The sequence below is a fragment of the Carcharodon carcharias genome, chromosome 11 (genome assembly GCF_017639515.1).
Source record: "Carcharodon carcharias isolate sCarCar2 chromosome 11, sCarCar2.pri, whole genome shotgun sequence".
Lineage (NCBI taxonomy): Eukaryota > Metazoa > Chordata > Chondrichthyes > Lamniformes > Lamnidae > Carcharodon > Carcharodon carcharias.
This window is the reverse complement of record NC_054477.1, coordinates 4,923,230-4,940,891: the sequence shown is the minus strand read 5'-3', so window position 1 is coordinate 4,940,891 and position 17,662 is coordinate 4,923,230. Positions and strand designations below refer to the sequence as shown.

General features: G+C 48.9%; 1 protein-coding gene across 1 annotated transcript in view; it reads right to left on the bottom strand.

Annotated features, from left to right (window-relative positions):
• The window catches only part of clpb (caseinolytic mitochondrial matrix peptidase chaperone subunit B), a 165,726-nt gene that overhangs the window by 37,161 nt on the left and 110,903 nt on the right, over positions 1-17,662 (bottom strand). The window contains exon 8 of the mRNA XM_041199189.1: positions 6,490-6,567. Within this exon, the coding sequence (XP_041055123.1) occupies positions 6,490-6,567 (78 nt within the window). The remainder of the gene's footprint in view (positions 1-6,489; positions 6,568-17,662) is intronic.

Below are 17,662 nucleotides of genomic sequence, written 5' to 3'. Positions count from 1 at the left end.
CTGCCGGGACGGCCACCATCTCCCCTAAATTTACCTAGTTTAAAAAGACGAGGGTCCCATAAACATTTTAACTCTAGGAGATCACCCCTCCTCCAAGATGAAAGAGACCCATCCACGTAATTCTATGTCGATGGGAATACATCCAATATTTTTTTCTTTATTCGATCATGGGGTGTGGGTGTCGCTGGCAAGGCCAGCATTTGTTGCCCATCCCTATTTGCCCTTGAACTGAGTGCCTTGCTAGGCCATTTCAGAGGGCAGTTAAGGGTCAACCACGCATAGGTCAGGCCGGGTAAGGACAGCAGATTTCCTTCCCTAAAGGAGGGCATCGGTGAACCAAGTGGTTTTTTTTTACAACCATCAATGGTAATTTCACAGTCACCATTATGGTAGATTAGTTTTCAATCCCGTTCCAGATTTACTAACTGAATTTAAATTCTAGTAGCTGCTGTGGCGGGACCTGAATCCATGTCCCCAGAGCAATAGCCTGGGATTGCTAGTCCAGTGACATTACCACGAGGACACCCTCTCCAGCACCTCTATCTTTATAATGAAACGGCCCCCTGTACTGTGTGAAGTACGCCTGGTGCAGTATGACTGAGACTCGATACAAGTTTCGCACAACTTATTTAGTTTTCAATTCTAATGCTTTAGAAATAACCCCCGCCCTGTGCTTGGATTGTTTATTCATGGCCTTGTTAACCTGTGTCACTACTTTTTAATCATTTGTGCTAAGATCCCTTTGCTCTTCTCATGTAGATTCTTTTCCTCAGTAAATATGCAACCTCTTTCCTTTCTCGCCAAAATATAATAAATACCTCACATTATCTATGTTGAAATTCATGTGCCAGTTACATACCCAGTCCACAAATTTATTAATACCATCTAGCAATTTGTTGCGGTCCCTCTCAGTATTGACTGTAACTATAATTTGGTGTCATGTGCAAATTTGGAAATTGTGTTTTTGATTCCAAAGTAAAAATAGTTTATATAAATTGTGAGCAGCAGGAGTCCCAGCACTGACTCCGAGTGCTGCCAGCTGATTCACGGCAGGAATGAATTTAAAAACAAACCAGAAAAATAAACACATTCTGTGCTGCTTGGGTTAGTTGCAATTGACAACCTTGGCACACAATAAATACTGAACGTTTCCCTTCAGTATAATGGGCCAGTGTAGATGCTGCTGTGAAACTTTGATCAGATAGCTGACTAGCCAATAGCTGCAGGGCTTAATAAATATGAAAAAAATAACATAAGCAAATTCCGTACAAGAAGTTCCTCAATTTCTCTCTGTCATTGGACACTGCTTGCTGCAGCCTCTCATTGAAAATGATTAACCATTTGCAGAAGGAGCTTTTCATTAAGTAGCTGGGCCAACGATACCCACATCCCATTAAAGAATAAATTCTTAAAAAGCTTCCGTTTTTATAGCACTCTCCCCCTCACATCCTCCCCACCTACCACACTCTCCCCCTCACACCCTCCCCACCAACCACACTCTCCCCCTCACACCCTCCCCACCTACCACACTCTCCCCTTCACACCCTCCCCACCTACCACACTCTCCCCCTCACACCCTCCCCACCTACCACACTCTCCCCCTCACACCCTCCCCACCTACCACACTCTCCCCCTCACACCCTCCCCACCTACCACACTCTCCCCTTCACACCCTCCCCACCTACCACACTCTCCCCCTCACACCCTCCCCACCTACCACACTCTCCCCCTCACACCCTCCCCACCTACCACACTCTCCCCCTCACACCCTCCCCACCTACCACACTCTCCCCCTCACACCCTCCCCACCTACCACACTCTCCCCTTCACACCCTCCCCACCTACCACACTCTCCCCCTCACACCGTCCCGACCTACCACACTCTGCCCCTCACACCCTCCCCACCTACCACACTCTCCCCCTCACACCCTCCCCACCTACCACACTCTCCCCCCACACCATCCCCACCTACCACACTCTCCCCCTCACACCCTCCCCACCTACCACACTCTCCCCCTCACACCCTCCCCACCTACCACACTCTCCCCCTCACACCCTCCCCACCTACCACACTCTCCCCCTCACACCCTCCCCACCTACCAAACTCTCCCCCTCACACCCTCCCCACCTACCACACTCTGCCCCTCACACCCTCCCCACCTACCACACTCTGCCCCTCACACCCTCCCCACCTACCACACTCTGCCCCTCACACCCTCCCCACCTACCACACTCTGCCCCTCACACCCTCCCCACCTACCACACTCTCCCCCTCACACCCTCCCCACCTACCACACTCTCCCCCTCACACCCTCACCACCTACCACACTCTGCCCCTCACACCCTCCCCACCTACCACACTCTCCCCCTCACACCCTCCCCACCTACCACACTCTCCCCCTCACACCCTCCCCACCTACCACACTCTCCCCCTCACACCCTCCCCACCTACCACTCCCCACCTACCACTCTCCCCCTCACACCCTCCCCACCTACCACACTCTCCCCCTCACACCCTCCCCACCTACCACTCTCCCCCTCATACCCTCCCCACCTACCACACTCTCCCCCTCAAACCCTCCCCACCTACCACACTCTCCCCCTCACACCCTCCTCACCTACCACACTCTCCCCCTCACACCTCCCCACCTACCACACTCTCCCCCTCACACCCTCCCCACCTACCACATTCTCCCAGCCATCATTACTTTATTAGCTGGATTACGGTATGTGTGAGAGAGAAAGAGAGAGTGTGCATGTGTGTGAGAGAGAGAGGGAGAGAAAGTGTGTGTGTGTGTGTGGGAGAGATTATGCATGTGTGTGAGATGTGTGTGTGTGAAAGAAAGAGGGAGAGAGTGTACATGTGTGAGAGTGTACATGTGTGTGAGAGCATGTGTGTGTGTGTATGTGTGTGTGTGTGTGTGAGAGAGAGGGAGTGTGTGTGAGAGAGAGAGAGAGGGAGAGAGTGTGTGTGTGAGAGAGAGAGTGTGTGTGAGCAAGAGGGAGTGTGTGTGTGTGTGTGTGTGTGTGTGTGTGAGACAGAGAGAAAGAGGGAGAGACTGTGTGTGTGTGAGCGAGAGAAAGAGGGCGAGAGTGTGTGTGTGTGAGAGAGAGAAAGAGGGAGAGAGTATGTGTGTGAAAGAGAGAGTGAGAGAATGTGTGTGTGTGTGAGAGTGAGAGAATGTATGTGTGTGAAAGAGAGGGAGAGAGAGTGTGTGTGTGTGTGAAAGAGAGGGACAGAGAGTGTGTGTGTGTGAGAGAGGGTGTATGTGTCTGTGAGAGAGAGGGAGAGAGTGTTTGTGTGTGTGTGTGAGAGAGAGAGGGAGAGAGAGTGTGTGCATGTGAGAGAGAGTGTGTGTGCGTGTGAGAGAGAGTGTATATGTGTGAGAGAGAGCATATGTGTGTGCGAGAGAGGAGAGAGAGTGTATGTGTGTGTGAGAGAGGGAGAGAGAGAGTGTATATGTATGCGAGAGAGGGAGAGAGAGAGAGAGAGTGTGTGTGTGTGTGAGACAGAGAGTGAGTCTATGTGAGAGTGTGTGTGTATGCATGTGTGAGAAAGAGAGTGTGTATGTGTGTGTGAGAGAGATGGTGAGTCTGTGTGAGAGAGTGTCTATGTGTGTGTGAGAGAGATAGTGACTATGTGTGAGAGAAAGTGAGTGTGTGAAGGAGAGTGAAAGAGAGAGTGCGTGTGTGTGAGAGAGAGAGAGAGAGTGTGTGTATGTGTGAGAGAGTGAGTCTATGTGAGAGTGTGTGTGTGTGTATGCATGTGTGAGAAAGAGAGTGTGTATGTGTGTGTGAGAGAGAGGGTGAGTCTGTGTGAGAGAGTGTCTATGTGTGTGTGAGAGAGAGATAGTGACTATGTGTGAGAGAAAGTGAGTGTGTGAGGGAGAGAGTGAAAGAGAGAGTGCGTGTGTGTGAGAGAGACAGAGTGTGTATGTGTGTGTGAGAGAGAGAGAGTGTGTGTGTGTGAGAGAGAGAAAGTGTGTGTGTGTGAGAGAGTGTGCATGTGTGTGAGAGTGTGTGTGAGAGAGAGAGAGTGTGTATGTGTGTGTGAGAGAGAGATAGTGACTATGTGTGAGAGAAAGTGAGTGTGTGAGAGAGAGAGTGAGTGTGTGTGTGCGCGTGTGTGTGAGAGAGAGAGTGAGGATATGTCAGAGTGTGTGCGTGTGTTTGTGTGAGAGAGAGAGTGAGGATGTGTGAGAGTGTGTGCGTGTGTGTGTGTGTGTGTGAGAGACAGAGTGAGGATGTGTGAGAGTGTGTGCGTGTGTGTGTGTGAGAGAGAGTGAGGATGTGTGAAAGTGTGTGCGTGTGAGAGTGAGGATGTGTGAGAGTGTGTGCGTGTGTGTGTGAGTGAGGATGTGTGAGAGTGTGTGCGTGTGTGTGTGTGAGAGAGTGAGGATGATGAGAGTGTGTGCATGTGTTTGTGTGAGAAAGAGAATGAGGATGTGTGAGAGTGTGTGCGGGTGTGTGTGTGAGAGAGTCTGGCTCACTCCCAGTGTCAGGGTTCATACTCACCCTCACACACCAACTCACACAGTGAGTGTGATCCCTGAGACTGGGAGTGAGCCAGTAAAACACAATTTGATCCCCTCACACTCTAATGGTCATCTTTATTAATTATTCATTATTTTGAATTATCAATTTATTGCTTTGACATTCTTTTATTTATACTCAGCAAGTTGCTTCTTTTCTTCATAGCTCAACAATTTCACTGAAATTCATGTTTAATGTTGTGTCAAAACTTATCTTTCTGAATTTTACTGACTGGTCCCTCGATTGAGAAAAAAATTTGAAATGTGGCCCCTTGCATGAACAGGGTTCATGATCAACACTGTCCCCATCAAACACTCCCAGGACAGGTACAGCACGGGGTTAGATACAGAGTAAAGCTCCCTCTACACTGTCCCCATCAAACACTCCCAGGACAGGTACAGCACAGGGTTGGATACAGAGTAAATCTCCCTCTGAACAGTCCCCATCAAACACTCCCAGGACAGGTACAGCACGGGGTTAGATACAGAGTAAAGCTCCCTCTACGCTGTCCCCATCAAATACTCCCAGGACAGGTACAGCACGGGGTTAGATACAGAGTAAAGCTCCCTCTACAATGTCCCTGACAAACACTCCCAGGACAGTACAGCACAGGGTTAGATATAGAGTAAAGCTCCCTCTACACTGTCCCCATCAAACACTCCCAGGACAGGTACAGCACGGGATTAGATACAGAGTAAAGCTCCCTCTACACTGTCCCCATCAAACACTCCCAGGATAGGTACAGCACGGGGTTAGATACAGAGTAAAGCTACCTCTACACCGTCCCCATCAAACACTCCCAGGACAGGTACAGCACGGGGTTAGATACAGAGTAATGCTGCCTCTACACTGTCCCCATCAAACACTCCCAGGACAAACTAATAGATATCAACATCTATTGAACCTAGAAACAATGAGTGCCAGAGGGTTAGAAAAGCATGGAGAGCTCAGCAGTGCAGCTCAACTTGTGTGACCATCTTAGTTTGGTTTAGGGATTCAAACTGATATTGCTGAACTCCTTGCGCAGTGACATGCTCTCATCCCTGATTGAAGGAACGTGTTTTCTCATCCAACATGGGATTAGAATTATGTAAAACGTACAGCACAGAAACAGGTCTTTCACTCTTTATGGTACACGCTGCATTTTATTACTTATGATCTCCTCCCGTCATATTTCAGCTCATCCCCTCTACATATGCCGAAATTCCTTTTCCCTTATCTACCTTCGCATCAAATGCATTTCTGGCTTTTCATCTCAATCACTCGGTCTGGCAGTGAGTTCCACATTTTTACCAATCCCTGGGTAAAGAAATTTTTCCTGAATTCCCCGTTGGATTTATTAGGGGCTATTTTCTTTTCATGTAGAATGACTGAACAAGCCGGGAAGGTTAAGGAGAGAATTAGCAGAGATGTACATAATTACGAAAGGTTTAATAGAATAAATAAGGAGAAACTGTTTCCACTGACAGGAGGGTCCTTAACCAGAGGACACTGATTTAAGATTAATAGCAAAAAGTGAAACAGGGTAAGTGTGAAGAATATATTTTTTTTTTACAGCAAGTTGTTATGATCTGGAATGCTCTGGCCAAGAGGGTGGTGGAAGCAGGTTCAGCACTTTCAAAAGGGAAATTGGATAAATACTGGAAAAGGAAAAAAATTGCAGTGCTATGGGGGAAGAGCAGGGGAGAGTTGGACTAATTGGATAGCCCTTTCAAAGAGCCAGCATAAGCAGGGTGGGCCAAATGGCCTCCTTCTGCACTGGATCATTCATGGCCTCTTTGTCATTGAGCTCCACCCACAAGGGGAAACATCTTCTCTGTGTCTGAAGTGTGCATTGGTGAAGGGGTTAAAAGCCTCTGGTTCATTTTCCTTATTCAGTAGCGGCTGGGGCACAATCAGAAGAGCTTCCTTCGCTAGACAGCAAATGGTTTCAGCGTCATTTAATTTAACAATTACCAATTCCAGACGATCCGAGGAAGAGGAAGACGAGCGGGTGCTCTTCATCCGCCCAACCATTCTCCTTTCTTCGGATGGCTGCATTAGGGGGGGATAAAAAAAATAGAGAACAACGAATGAGAGAGGGAAGAAATCATATATAAAATCGATTCCTCACCACCACCAACTACCACCCCCCCCCACCCCACCCGCCCCTACAATTATCACTAAGTATACACGATGTTATACCGTCTTCATCCCACGCAAAAAGGCACCAGTAACCATTAGTCCATCAGAGATTTCATTAAAGAGCAGAGCCCAGGAGGAGCCAAATTGAGTTTGTATAGATCTCGTGAGCCTGCCCTCACAGTTATGCGGATAAACAGCGCAGTTGTCTGCCAGGGCACGCACTCAGCGTTGCCAGGGAGACAGGATCGACAGCAGCGAGCACGGGGAGATTGGGGGGGGTGGGGGGGTGGGTGGTGGGCAAGGAAAGGGCGCACACGCACGCTCACACAAATCAGAAAGCCGCCAGCCGCAAACCTTCTAACACGGAAATTAATAATAATAATAAAAAAAAAAATCTCTTGACATTTTCTTTCTCTTGTTCCGTGGAAGGACATATGCACAAGCTCAGGGTGACTCTGTTCCACGCCAACTGGCAGTGTGCACTAAATCGGATTTCAGAAAACCTGAAATGCTTGAATAATAGGAACTTGATTGGATTACTATGATAAATTTATGTCAGTCCTTAATCTTTCCAAATGTATCAGAGGATAGAATTCTTTTTATATTCGCTTTCTTTCTTTGTGTGTGTGTGTGTGTGTGTGTGTGTGTGTGTGTGTGTGTGTTTGTGTGTGTGTGTGTGCGAAAGACGAATGTTTGTAAGACTTTTACGTATAAAATTTAATATTTAGCTTCATGACTATTGGGGAAGGAGATCAAATAGTGTCCCCTCCAACCCCTCACAACATGGGGATGTGGGGAGGAAGCCCCGATAAACGTACTTTGTGCTCAGGGTCAGCAGAAGTAAACAATAGCCCCCCCCAACAACCACCCCCCCCCAAAAAATCCTATTGGTGTTGGGGTACTCCTGCGCCAAGTGTCAATTGTGGCTCAGTGGACAGCGTTCTCATCTCTCTCAGTCTGAAGGTCATGGGTGGGTTCAAGGGTCACTCTAGAGCCTTGAGCATGTCAGCTAGATGGACATGCTCAGTGTAGTGCCGAGGGAGTGCTGCACTATTGGAGGGTCAGTACTGAGGGAGCACTGCACTGTCAGAAGGACAGGACTTAGAGCTGCACTGTTGGAGGGTCAGTACCGAGGAAGCACTGCATTGTTGGAGGATCCGTAGTGAGGGCATTCCTCAGGGCAATGCCTTGACCAATCAGGGTGAAACTGCCTGGTTTAAATTTCAAACAATGCTTGGCAGTTAACTATCAGTCAACATCAATGGTGCACTCTCCATGGCAATTCCACTTGCCAACCAATCAGCACTCTCTCGACATCCAGTATAAATTGTTGTTTCCCCCTTATATTGGTATTCTTGCGAGTGTCCTGATGAGTGCAAGATGAAAAGCTTCAACATGTCTCTTTTTTCAGCAACACTGAGTGATATTCAATAAATTCACAGTTGTAACTGAGGAAAGCAGCAGACAATTTGAGTGCAGCAAGCTCCCACCAACAGCAATGTGACAGTAGTGGGATAAGTTGCTTCAGTGATGTCGGTTAAGGAATAAATGTTAGCCAGGACACCGGGGAGAACTCCCCTGCTCCTCTTCGAGAGAGCGACAGTGGGATCTTTTGTCCCTCGATTCGAAGATGATATCTACTCAGGGTTGCAAGTTTACGCCGCGGGTCTTCATGTAATTGAACAGGACCGATTCCCGATCTTTGGGCACAGTGGGGCAGGTCATCCCACGGGGCAGTGGGATACGGAGTGAGGGATTTGCTTCCTTTTCTTTCCTCCACTGTCGCTGCTCTGCCTCATCATTAAGACGTTGGGACTCAGTGTGATGCATATTGATGGACAAATTGTCACCATTTCGAACGACTGGTAGTGAGCTCCTCCCAGTTGTTAATGTCAATGCTGCCGTGCTTCAAGGGGAGCTTCAGAAAGTCTTTGAAATGTTTCCTTTGGTGTCCCCTGAAACGCTGACCATCTGAGAATTGAGGAAACAGGACCAGGTTGGGGGAAGATGCTTTTTGGCCATCTAGATACAGTATCCAGTCCACTGGAGCTGATTTTGCAGGAGTTTTGCCCAAATGCTCGTGGAATTGGCTTCAAGAAGGACATTAAGGACAGGGGAGAAATTGGGACCACTTTCCTTGCAGAGGAGAAGGCTGAGCGGAGACTTGATAGAAGTTTTCAAAATCATGAGGGGGCTGGACAGACTAGATAGGGAGAAGCTGTTCCCACTCATAAAAGGATCAAGAACGAGAGGGCACAGATTTAAAGTGATCTGCAAAAGAAGCAAATGTGATGTGAGAAACACCTTTTTCACACAGCGAGTGGTTTGGGTTTGGAATGCACTGCCTGGAAGTGTGGTGGAGGCAGGTTCAATCGAGGCATTCAAGAGGGCATTAGATGATTATTTGAATAGAAACAAGGTGCAGGGTTACGGGGAAAAGGCAGGGCAATGGCACTAGATCATAATGCTCATTTGGAGAGCCGGTGCAGACATGATGGGCCGAATGGCCTCCTTCTGTGTCATGAAGATCCTGTGATTCTGATTAACATTTGCTCAATGGTCCTCCCATTGAATCTGGAGGAGGTGATGGGGGCCAATAAAGTAAACTGTGTGTCAGTGGCCCCAGCAGTGGAGTGACCTCCTGCTACCTGATCCCCCGCTTCACAACCTCAAGGCTGACACCTTTTCCAGTAGGAATTTATCCCCTGTTGGGTCAGCCCTGGCTCAGTGGGGAACACTCTCGCCTCTTACCGGAGAGTTGTAGGCTCAAGTCCCCATTCTAGGGACGTGAGCACAAAATCTAGGCTGACACTCGCGGTGCCTATGATGGAATTTCTGGAGCATTCTCAGGTGTCGCTGATACACAGTCTAGGTCTCACTGAAGTACACGAGTGTGGTGACGAGAGCTGCCCTGTACACTAGGACTTCTGTTGACTTGCAGAGGTCTTTGCTGTCAAACGCACACGGCCCTAGTGTGTAGAAGACTGAGCTGGAGCAGCTGATCCAGTGTTGGCTTCTCTGACTCAAAGGTGGTCTTTTGGGAGAGGTGTCTGTCAAGGTATGGGAGATGCTCAACATATTCGAGGCTTTCCTGCAACATTTCTGGCAGGTGGAATATTTGGTTTCCCAGGTGTGGGTTGAGAAACGAGCTTTGTTTTGGCCACATTCAAGGACAGGCCGAGTTTCTTGTATGCAGGATTGAAGAGATCTAGTGCGGCTTGCAAATCTGGTGCAGAGTGGGCAACGGACACTTCAAGTCCATCTGCCATCTGGAGAAAGTGTAGGTCTATGGGGGTCAGTCGAGTGGGCACGCAGGCTGCCTTACTTTTAACCTCTCATCAGAAAGACGACACCTCTGACAGAGCAGCGCTCCCTCAGCAGCGGCACCGCGAGTGTCAGCCTAGATTTTGTGCTCACGTCCCTAGAATGGGGACTTGAGCCTACAACTCTCCGGTAAGAGGCGAGAGTGTTCCCCACTGAGCCAGGGCTGACCCCACAGGGGATAAATTCCTACTGGAAAAGGTGTCAGCCTTGAGGTTGTGAAGCGGGGGATCAGGTAGCAGGAGGTCACTCCACTGCTGGGGCCACTGACACACATTTTACTTTATTGGTCTTCTCCTGGGGTCTGATGAAAGGTTTCAGAGTGTGAAGTTAGCTAGATATTGATTCTCATAAATACAATGTATTACTTTACTAAGATCAATATGGGGGCGGAAGGAGTTGGGGGGGTGGGGAACAGTCGCCAAAAAACAAGGCAGCAGAAACTGGCTTTCACCTCGTCTTATTGCACCAGTAACGTAGCAATTCATTCTAGATCGTCTTACTGGCCTCACTGTTACTGTAGGAAGGAATCAAAGAGTGCTGGCATAACATGTGAAATCCCAGAAGCCCGATACATCCTTAAAGGGCTAACTCTCAGAGTAGCTCGCTTCCACTCTCCCCTTCCCCATTCTGTCTTCTCCTTTCCTGGGGCACAGTTTTTCAGCCCTTTTGTATCTCACTCCATTAAATCCGAGCCTACATTAAATCCAATCCTAGGAATAGAACAACCGGCACAATCTGTATTTATGCCACGCCTTTCACATAGCAAAACGCCCCATGACGCTTCACAGGAGCGATTATCAAATAAATTTGACACCGAACCAGAGAAGATGATGTTACCACAGACGAAAAGGGTGGTCATAGAGGTAGGTTTTGAGAAGCGTCTTAAAGGGAGAGAGAGAGAGGCAGAGAGGGTTTAGGGAGGGAATTCCAGAGTTCAGGGCCCAGGCAGCTGAAGGCACAGCCGCCAATGGCGGAGCGATTAACATCAGGGATGCACAAGAGATCACAACTGGGGGAGCGCAGAGATCTTGGAGGTTGTAAGGCTGGAGGAGGTTACAGAGATAGGGGAGGTCGAGGTCATGGAGGGATTTGAACACAAGGATGAGAACATAAGAATATATATAGGAGTAGCAGTAGGTCATATGGTGACTAGTGCCTGTGTCACCATTTAATGAGATCCTCACTGAACATTTACCTCAACTGCACAATCCCACCAGATCCCCATATCCCTCCATTCCCCTAAGGCCAAAAATTTATCGACTTCAATCTTGAATAGACTCAACGAGTGAGCATCCACAGCTCTCTGGGGTAGTGAATTTCAAAGATTCATAACCCTTTGAGAGTGAAAAAATTTCTACTCATCTCAGGCCTAAATATCCGACCCTTTATCCTGAGAATATGTCCCCAGTTCTAAACTCTCCAGACAGGGAAAACAGCCTCTCAGCAACAACCCTGTCAAACTCGCTAAAAATATTTTTATATGTTTTAATGAGATCACCTCTCATTCTTCTAAACTGTAGAGAGTTTAGGAGCATTCTATTCAAAGTCTCCTCACGGGATAGCCCTTGCCTGTCAAGAATCAATGCAGTGAACCTTCACTGCCCTCGCTCTGAGGCAAGTAGGTGTTCCTAAACCAGTAGTCAATGTTGGTCAGCGGGAGGCCATTCGACCCACTGAGCCTGTGCTGGCTCACAAAGAATTTAGTCCAATTCCCATTTTTAATTCCCTCTATTTCTATTTCAACGGTAGATATTGCATCATTTATAAAGTAATAATCTTATTCCTGTCCTACCTTCGTAACTGCCTCCAGCCCTATGACCCTCTGAGAGTTCTGCACTCCTCCAAATCTGGCTTCTTGCATATTCTTGATTTCCTATCATTGGTGACCATGCTTTCAGCTGTCTGGGCCCTAAGCTCAGAGAATTCCATTCCTAAACCTCTCAGCATCTTTCTCCTCCTTTAAGATGCTCCTTAAAACCTACCTCCTTGACCAAGTTTTTGGTAACCTGACTTGATGTCTCCTTATGGCCTGGGGTCCAATTTTGTTTGATAATTGCCACTGTGAAGTGACTTGGGCCCTGTTTACTATGCTAAAGGTTCTATATAACTTGTGAGTTGTTATGAAGAACGTTCTGAAGTCGTGAAAGGAGCCATACAAATACAAGCTTTTCTTTTCTTAATTTGTTACCCTCTCTCACCTCCTGCCATGCACCCTCCCTCTTCCCCATCGTACGTCACATTGAGATCTTTTTTGTGAAGGGGACAATATGAATATAACTTGTTGTGGGCCTGGTACTGAGTGATGGTTGTAGAAAACTTCATCTTGGCTTGTCAACAAGGGCCGAAAGATAAAAACAAAAAACTGTGGATGCTGGAAATCCAAAACAAAAACAGAATTACCTGAAAAAACTCAGCAGGTCTGGCAGCATCGGCGGAGAAGAAAAGAGTTGACGTTTCGAGTCCTCATGACCCTTCGAAGGGTCATGAGGCCTCAAAACGTCAACTCTTTTCTTCTCCGCCGATGCTGCCAGACCTGCTGAGTTTTTCCAGGTAATTCTGTTTTTGTTTAGGGCTGAAAGATCTGTCTCCTGGGCTCTGCAGCTAGTAACCCAAGAGATACATCCAGCTTTACCCCTTGTGGTTCAGGTCTTTGCACTTCCTTTGCCAAGGCACAAGCAGCTTCTTGGCTCTCCCAATGCCACTCATATCTGGATCTGGCCAAAACAGGCAAGCAAAGGCTCCCAATTATAGGGGAACTCCAACTGTTAAGAGGATTTGCAAAGTGTGGAGAAGCAACATGTTATCAAGACGTCACATGATCAAGCCTCCAGGGACATGTCCAATGACAGGTCCCATAGAATCTACAGCAGAGAAACATTTCAACAGAAGTAGTCTCCCCTGGCCTCTATTCCCCTCTGCCCACACATTAAGAATTGGCATCCCTAAACAAGGGGGAAAAGCGAACCATGTCACGTCCCAATACATCTTGATGAACAAATGAGGGATCGGTGGGAGACAGAAAAAAGAGTATTGTGCAGTTCAGGTTATGTGCAGACAAAGAGGCAGCTGTGTCTTTAAATGGTCGATACTGGCCTGCTTAAGGCAGAAAGCAAATTTCCCCCCAAATTTGATTAGTATCCTGCAGCTCTCCATAAACCCGCCCATCTAATGTGTACAGACACCACCTGTGTCAGATTTGTGCCCAGCCCATTCATCAAGCTTTAGCCAATTAGCACAGGCCTGATGGTTTGAACCATTTGCAGCTGGTTTTTGGAGGGGGGGTGAGTGGGAGTGGGAGTGGGGATGGGTGGTTGGGGTGCGCGGACACTGATTGATGGAGGGACCTGCACAAAATAGCAAATAAAATAACAGAAAGACAATAGAGAAAGGCAAGTACTGCCTGGCGACGCTGGGTGAGAGAGAGAGAGAGAGAGAGAGAGGGACTGGGACAGAGGAAATGTTCACAGGGGGTTTATCCATGTCACTTCAGACAGACCTCATCTGTCATGTGCCCCAGTCAAAATCTTATTAAGCAGAATGTGACCAGGCTCCTTCATTGTTACTGAACCAATTTGTCCTTGTAAGTAAACACTGGGGTGATGTGATGTTTCTGTCCCAACTCCTCGCTGCCATTTAGTTCAGAATTTGAATGACTTAAACTGAAGAGAACAGATGGAGTTAAAACTTCTTTTTAAAGTTTTACATTGAATTACACAGCACAGAAAGAGTCCATTCAGCCTAACAGATTCAAGCCAGAGTTTAAGCTCCACACACCTTATTTCATCGAGCTCTTATCTTTCTCTTCCTTTCTCCCTCACCTGCTTATCCAACTTCCCCTTAAATCCGTCTACGCTATACACCTCAGCCACTCCGGGTGGGAGTGAGTTCCACATTCTCCCCACTCTCTGGGTAAAAACGTTTCTCCTGAACATTGGATTTATTAGTAGAGAAATATGGATATATAGATGTGGAGAGACTAGAGAAGCTGTGTTGTCTTTACAGCGGTGAAGCCTAAGAGGATATTGAGTAGAGGTTTCCAACATTTCGAGGGGTTTTGGTAGAAAATGTTTATTAGTGACAGCGATGTTTATGGTAATTGATTTGGACTGCTGCACAAATGGAAACATTTTGTTGACACCTACCCTATCAAAGCCCTTCATCATTCTGAAGTCCTCGAAGTAATACTGTATTTTGTGCTCAGCACCTGTCTTTTCACCTCTTTATTCTCTGAAGGTGATAACTCTTATTGGGGTCCGGTTCCAAGGGGGCTGGTCATGCACATGTTTCCATCGGTCAGGCGGTGATCATTGGTGGGTTACCTACAATTGGACGAATGAGGAGCAGGAGAAGATCACTCGGCCCCTCGAGCCTGCTCTGCCATTCAATAAGATAATGGCCGATTTGTAACCTCAACCCCACGTTCCTGCCTACCCTCAATAACCTTGCACCCTTGGTTTCTCAAAAATCTATCTAGCTCTGCCTTAAAAATTATTCAAAAAGATTCTGCTTCCACCGTCTTTTGAGGACGAGAGTTCCAAAGACTCTCAACCCTCAGAGAAAAAATTTCTCCTCATCTCTGTCTTAAATGGGCGACCCCTTATTTTTAAAGAGTGATCCCTAGTTCTAGACTCTCCCACAAGGGGAAAAATCCTCTCCAGATCCACCCTGTCTAGACCCCTCAGGATCTTAAAGGTTTCAATCAGTTGGTTTTCACGCTGTGGTAGGCATCACAGGCAAACTGATGAGTGTTGGTAGTGGCTCAGCAGGTTCTTGCCTCTGAACCAGGAGGTTGAGAAGTCCCACCTCAGAGATTTGGTGCAGGATTTTACAGTGCACCACGTACCCCACCCCCACCGGCTAAAATGTTAGTCAGGAGCCCAGCCACGAAATAGCCTTATTAGGCTGGGTGGGGCATTAATTGGCTCGGGGGTGGGGAGGAGAATTCTGTCCCCATCAGGGTGGGGATGCCCCACCTTAGAGAGTGTAGTGCCAGCAACCCCTGAGCCGAGTGGTGGCCAATGCTGGGCCTACAGACCCCGCCGAGAGATGGAAGGGAGGGGGGGAGGGTTCAAGAGGCCGGGGTGGTGAGGCATAAGCTTGAAGGTGAATGCTTCCGAGGGGCACGGGGAGCTCCTCAAAGGAGGTTCAGCCTCGTTTTTGCCAAACACCAGCCACCCCAGCAGAAACTGCTGGGCTACCTGCTGACCTGGGCCTCCCCCTGCCGTGGGAAAACCGCGAGGGGAGTGGGAATGAAATGTGTCCAAGGATGAGTGGGCTGCTTGATGCCTCCAGCGCCCACTGTAAAAGGGGAGACAGGTTGGGGGTGGGCAGGAAGGCAGTAGGAAGGCCGCACTCTGGATCTTACGAGCGCCCCGGTCTTCAGACACACGGACAGAGGGCTGTGAAATGGAGCCGATGAACACAGAAACTGGACTGACACATCCCGGGCGGTACTGAGGGAGGGCTGCATTATCAGAATGTCAGTACAGGATCAGTATTGAGGGAGCGCTGCACTGTTGGAGGGGCATTACTGAGTGAACGCTGCACTGTCAAAGGGACAGTACAGAGAGAGTGTTGCAGTGTCAGAGGGGTAGTACTGTGGGAGTGCTGCACTGTCGGAGGGGCAGTACTGAGGGAGTGCTGTGTTGTCGGAAGGGTCAGTACTGAGAGAGTGCTGCACTGTCAGATAGTCAGTATTGAGGGAGTGCTGCACTGTCAGAGGGTCAGTATTGAGGGAGAGTTTCACTGTCAGAGGGTCAATACTGAGCAACAGCTGTCCTGTCGGAGGGGCAAAGCTGAGAGAGCACTGCACTGTCAGAGGGTCAGTACTGAGAGAGCGCTGCACTGTTGGAAGAGTCAGTACTGAGAGAGCGCTGCACTGTCGGAAGGGTCAATACTGAGCGAGTGCTTTACTGTCGGAGGGTCAGTACTGAGAGAGAGCTGCACTGTCAGAGGGTCAATACTGAGCGAGAGCTGCCCTGTCGGATGGTCAGTATTGAGAGAGCACTGCACTGTCAGAGGGTCAATACTGAGCGAGAGCTGCACTGTCGGAGGGTCAGTACTGAGAGAGCGCTGCACTGTTGGAAGGGTCAGTACTGAGAGAGCGCTGCACTGTCGGAAGGGTCAGAACTAAGAGAGCGCTGCACTGTCGGAAGGGTCAGTACTGAGAGAGCGCTGCACTGTCGGAAGGGTCAATTCTGAGCGAGTGCTTTACTGTCGGAGGGTCAGTACTGAGAGACAGCTGCACTGTCAGAGGGTCACTATTCAGGGAGAGCTGCACTGTCGGGAGGGACAATACTGAGTGAGAGCTGCACTATCGGAGGGTCAGTACTGAGAGAGAGCTGCACTGTCAGAGGGTCAATACTGAGCGAGAGCTGCACTGTCAGAGGGTCAGTATTGAGAGAGCACTGCACTGTCACAAGGGTGAGTACTGAGAGAGCGCTGCACTGTTGGAAGGGTCAGTACTGAGAGAGCACTGCACTGTCGGAAGGGTCAGAACTAAGAGAGCGCTGCACTGTCGGAAGGGTCAGTACTGAGAGAGCGCTGCACTGTTGGAAGAGTCAGTACTGAGAGAGCGCTGCACTTTCAGAGGGTCAGTACTGAGAGAGCGCTGCACTGTCGGAAGGGTCAGTAATGAGAGAGCGCTGCACTGTCAGAGGGTCAATACTGAGCGAGAGCTGCAATGTCAGCGGGTCAGTATTGAGGGAGAGTTTCACTGTTGGAGGCTCAATACTGAACAAGCGCTGCCCTGTAGGGTCAGTATTGAGAGAGCACTGCACTGTCACAAGGGTCAGTACTGAGGGAGCATTGCACTGTTGGAGGGCAGTACTGAGTGAGCACTGCACTGTCAGAGGATCAGTACTGAGAGACTGCTGCACAGTTGGAAGGGTAAGTACTGAGAGAGCACTGCACTTTCACAAGGGTTAGTACTGAGAGAGCGCTGCACTGTTAGAAGGGTCAGTACTGAGAGAGCGCTGCACTGTCGGAAGGATCACAACTAAGAGAGCGCTGCACTGTCGGAAGGGTCAGTACTGAGAGAGCGCTGCACTGTTGGAAGAGTGAGTACTGAGAGAGCGCTGCACTTTCAGAGGGTCAGCACTGAGAGAGCGCTGCACTGTCGGAAGGGTCAGTAATGAGAGAGCGCTGCACTGTCAGAGGGTCAATACTGAGCGAGAGCTGCACTGTTAGCGGGTCAGTATTGAGGGAGAGTTTCACTGTCGGACGCTCTATACTGAACAAGCGCTGCCCTGCAGGATCAGTATTGAGAGAGTGCTGCACTGTCAGAGTGTCAATACTGAGCGAGAGTTGCACTGTCAGATAGTCAGTATTGAGGGAGGGCTGCATTGTCAGAAGGTCAGTACTGAGAGAGCACTTCACTGTCAGAGGATCAGTACTGAGGGAGCATTGCACAACTGGAGGGGCGGTAATGAGTGAGCGCTGCACTGTCAGTGGGGCAGTACTGAGAGAGTGCTGCACTGTCAGAGGGTCAGTACTGAGGTAGTGCTGCACTGTCAGAGGGTCAGCACTGAGGAAGTGCTGCACTGTCGGAAGAGTCAGTACTGAGCGAGATCTGCACCATCGGAGGGACAGTATAGAGGGAGCGCTGCACTCAGAGAGTCAGTACTGAGGGAGTGCTGCGCTGTCAGAGGGGCGGTACTGAGTGCGCGCTGCACTGTCAGAG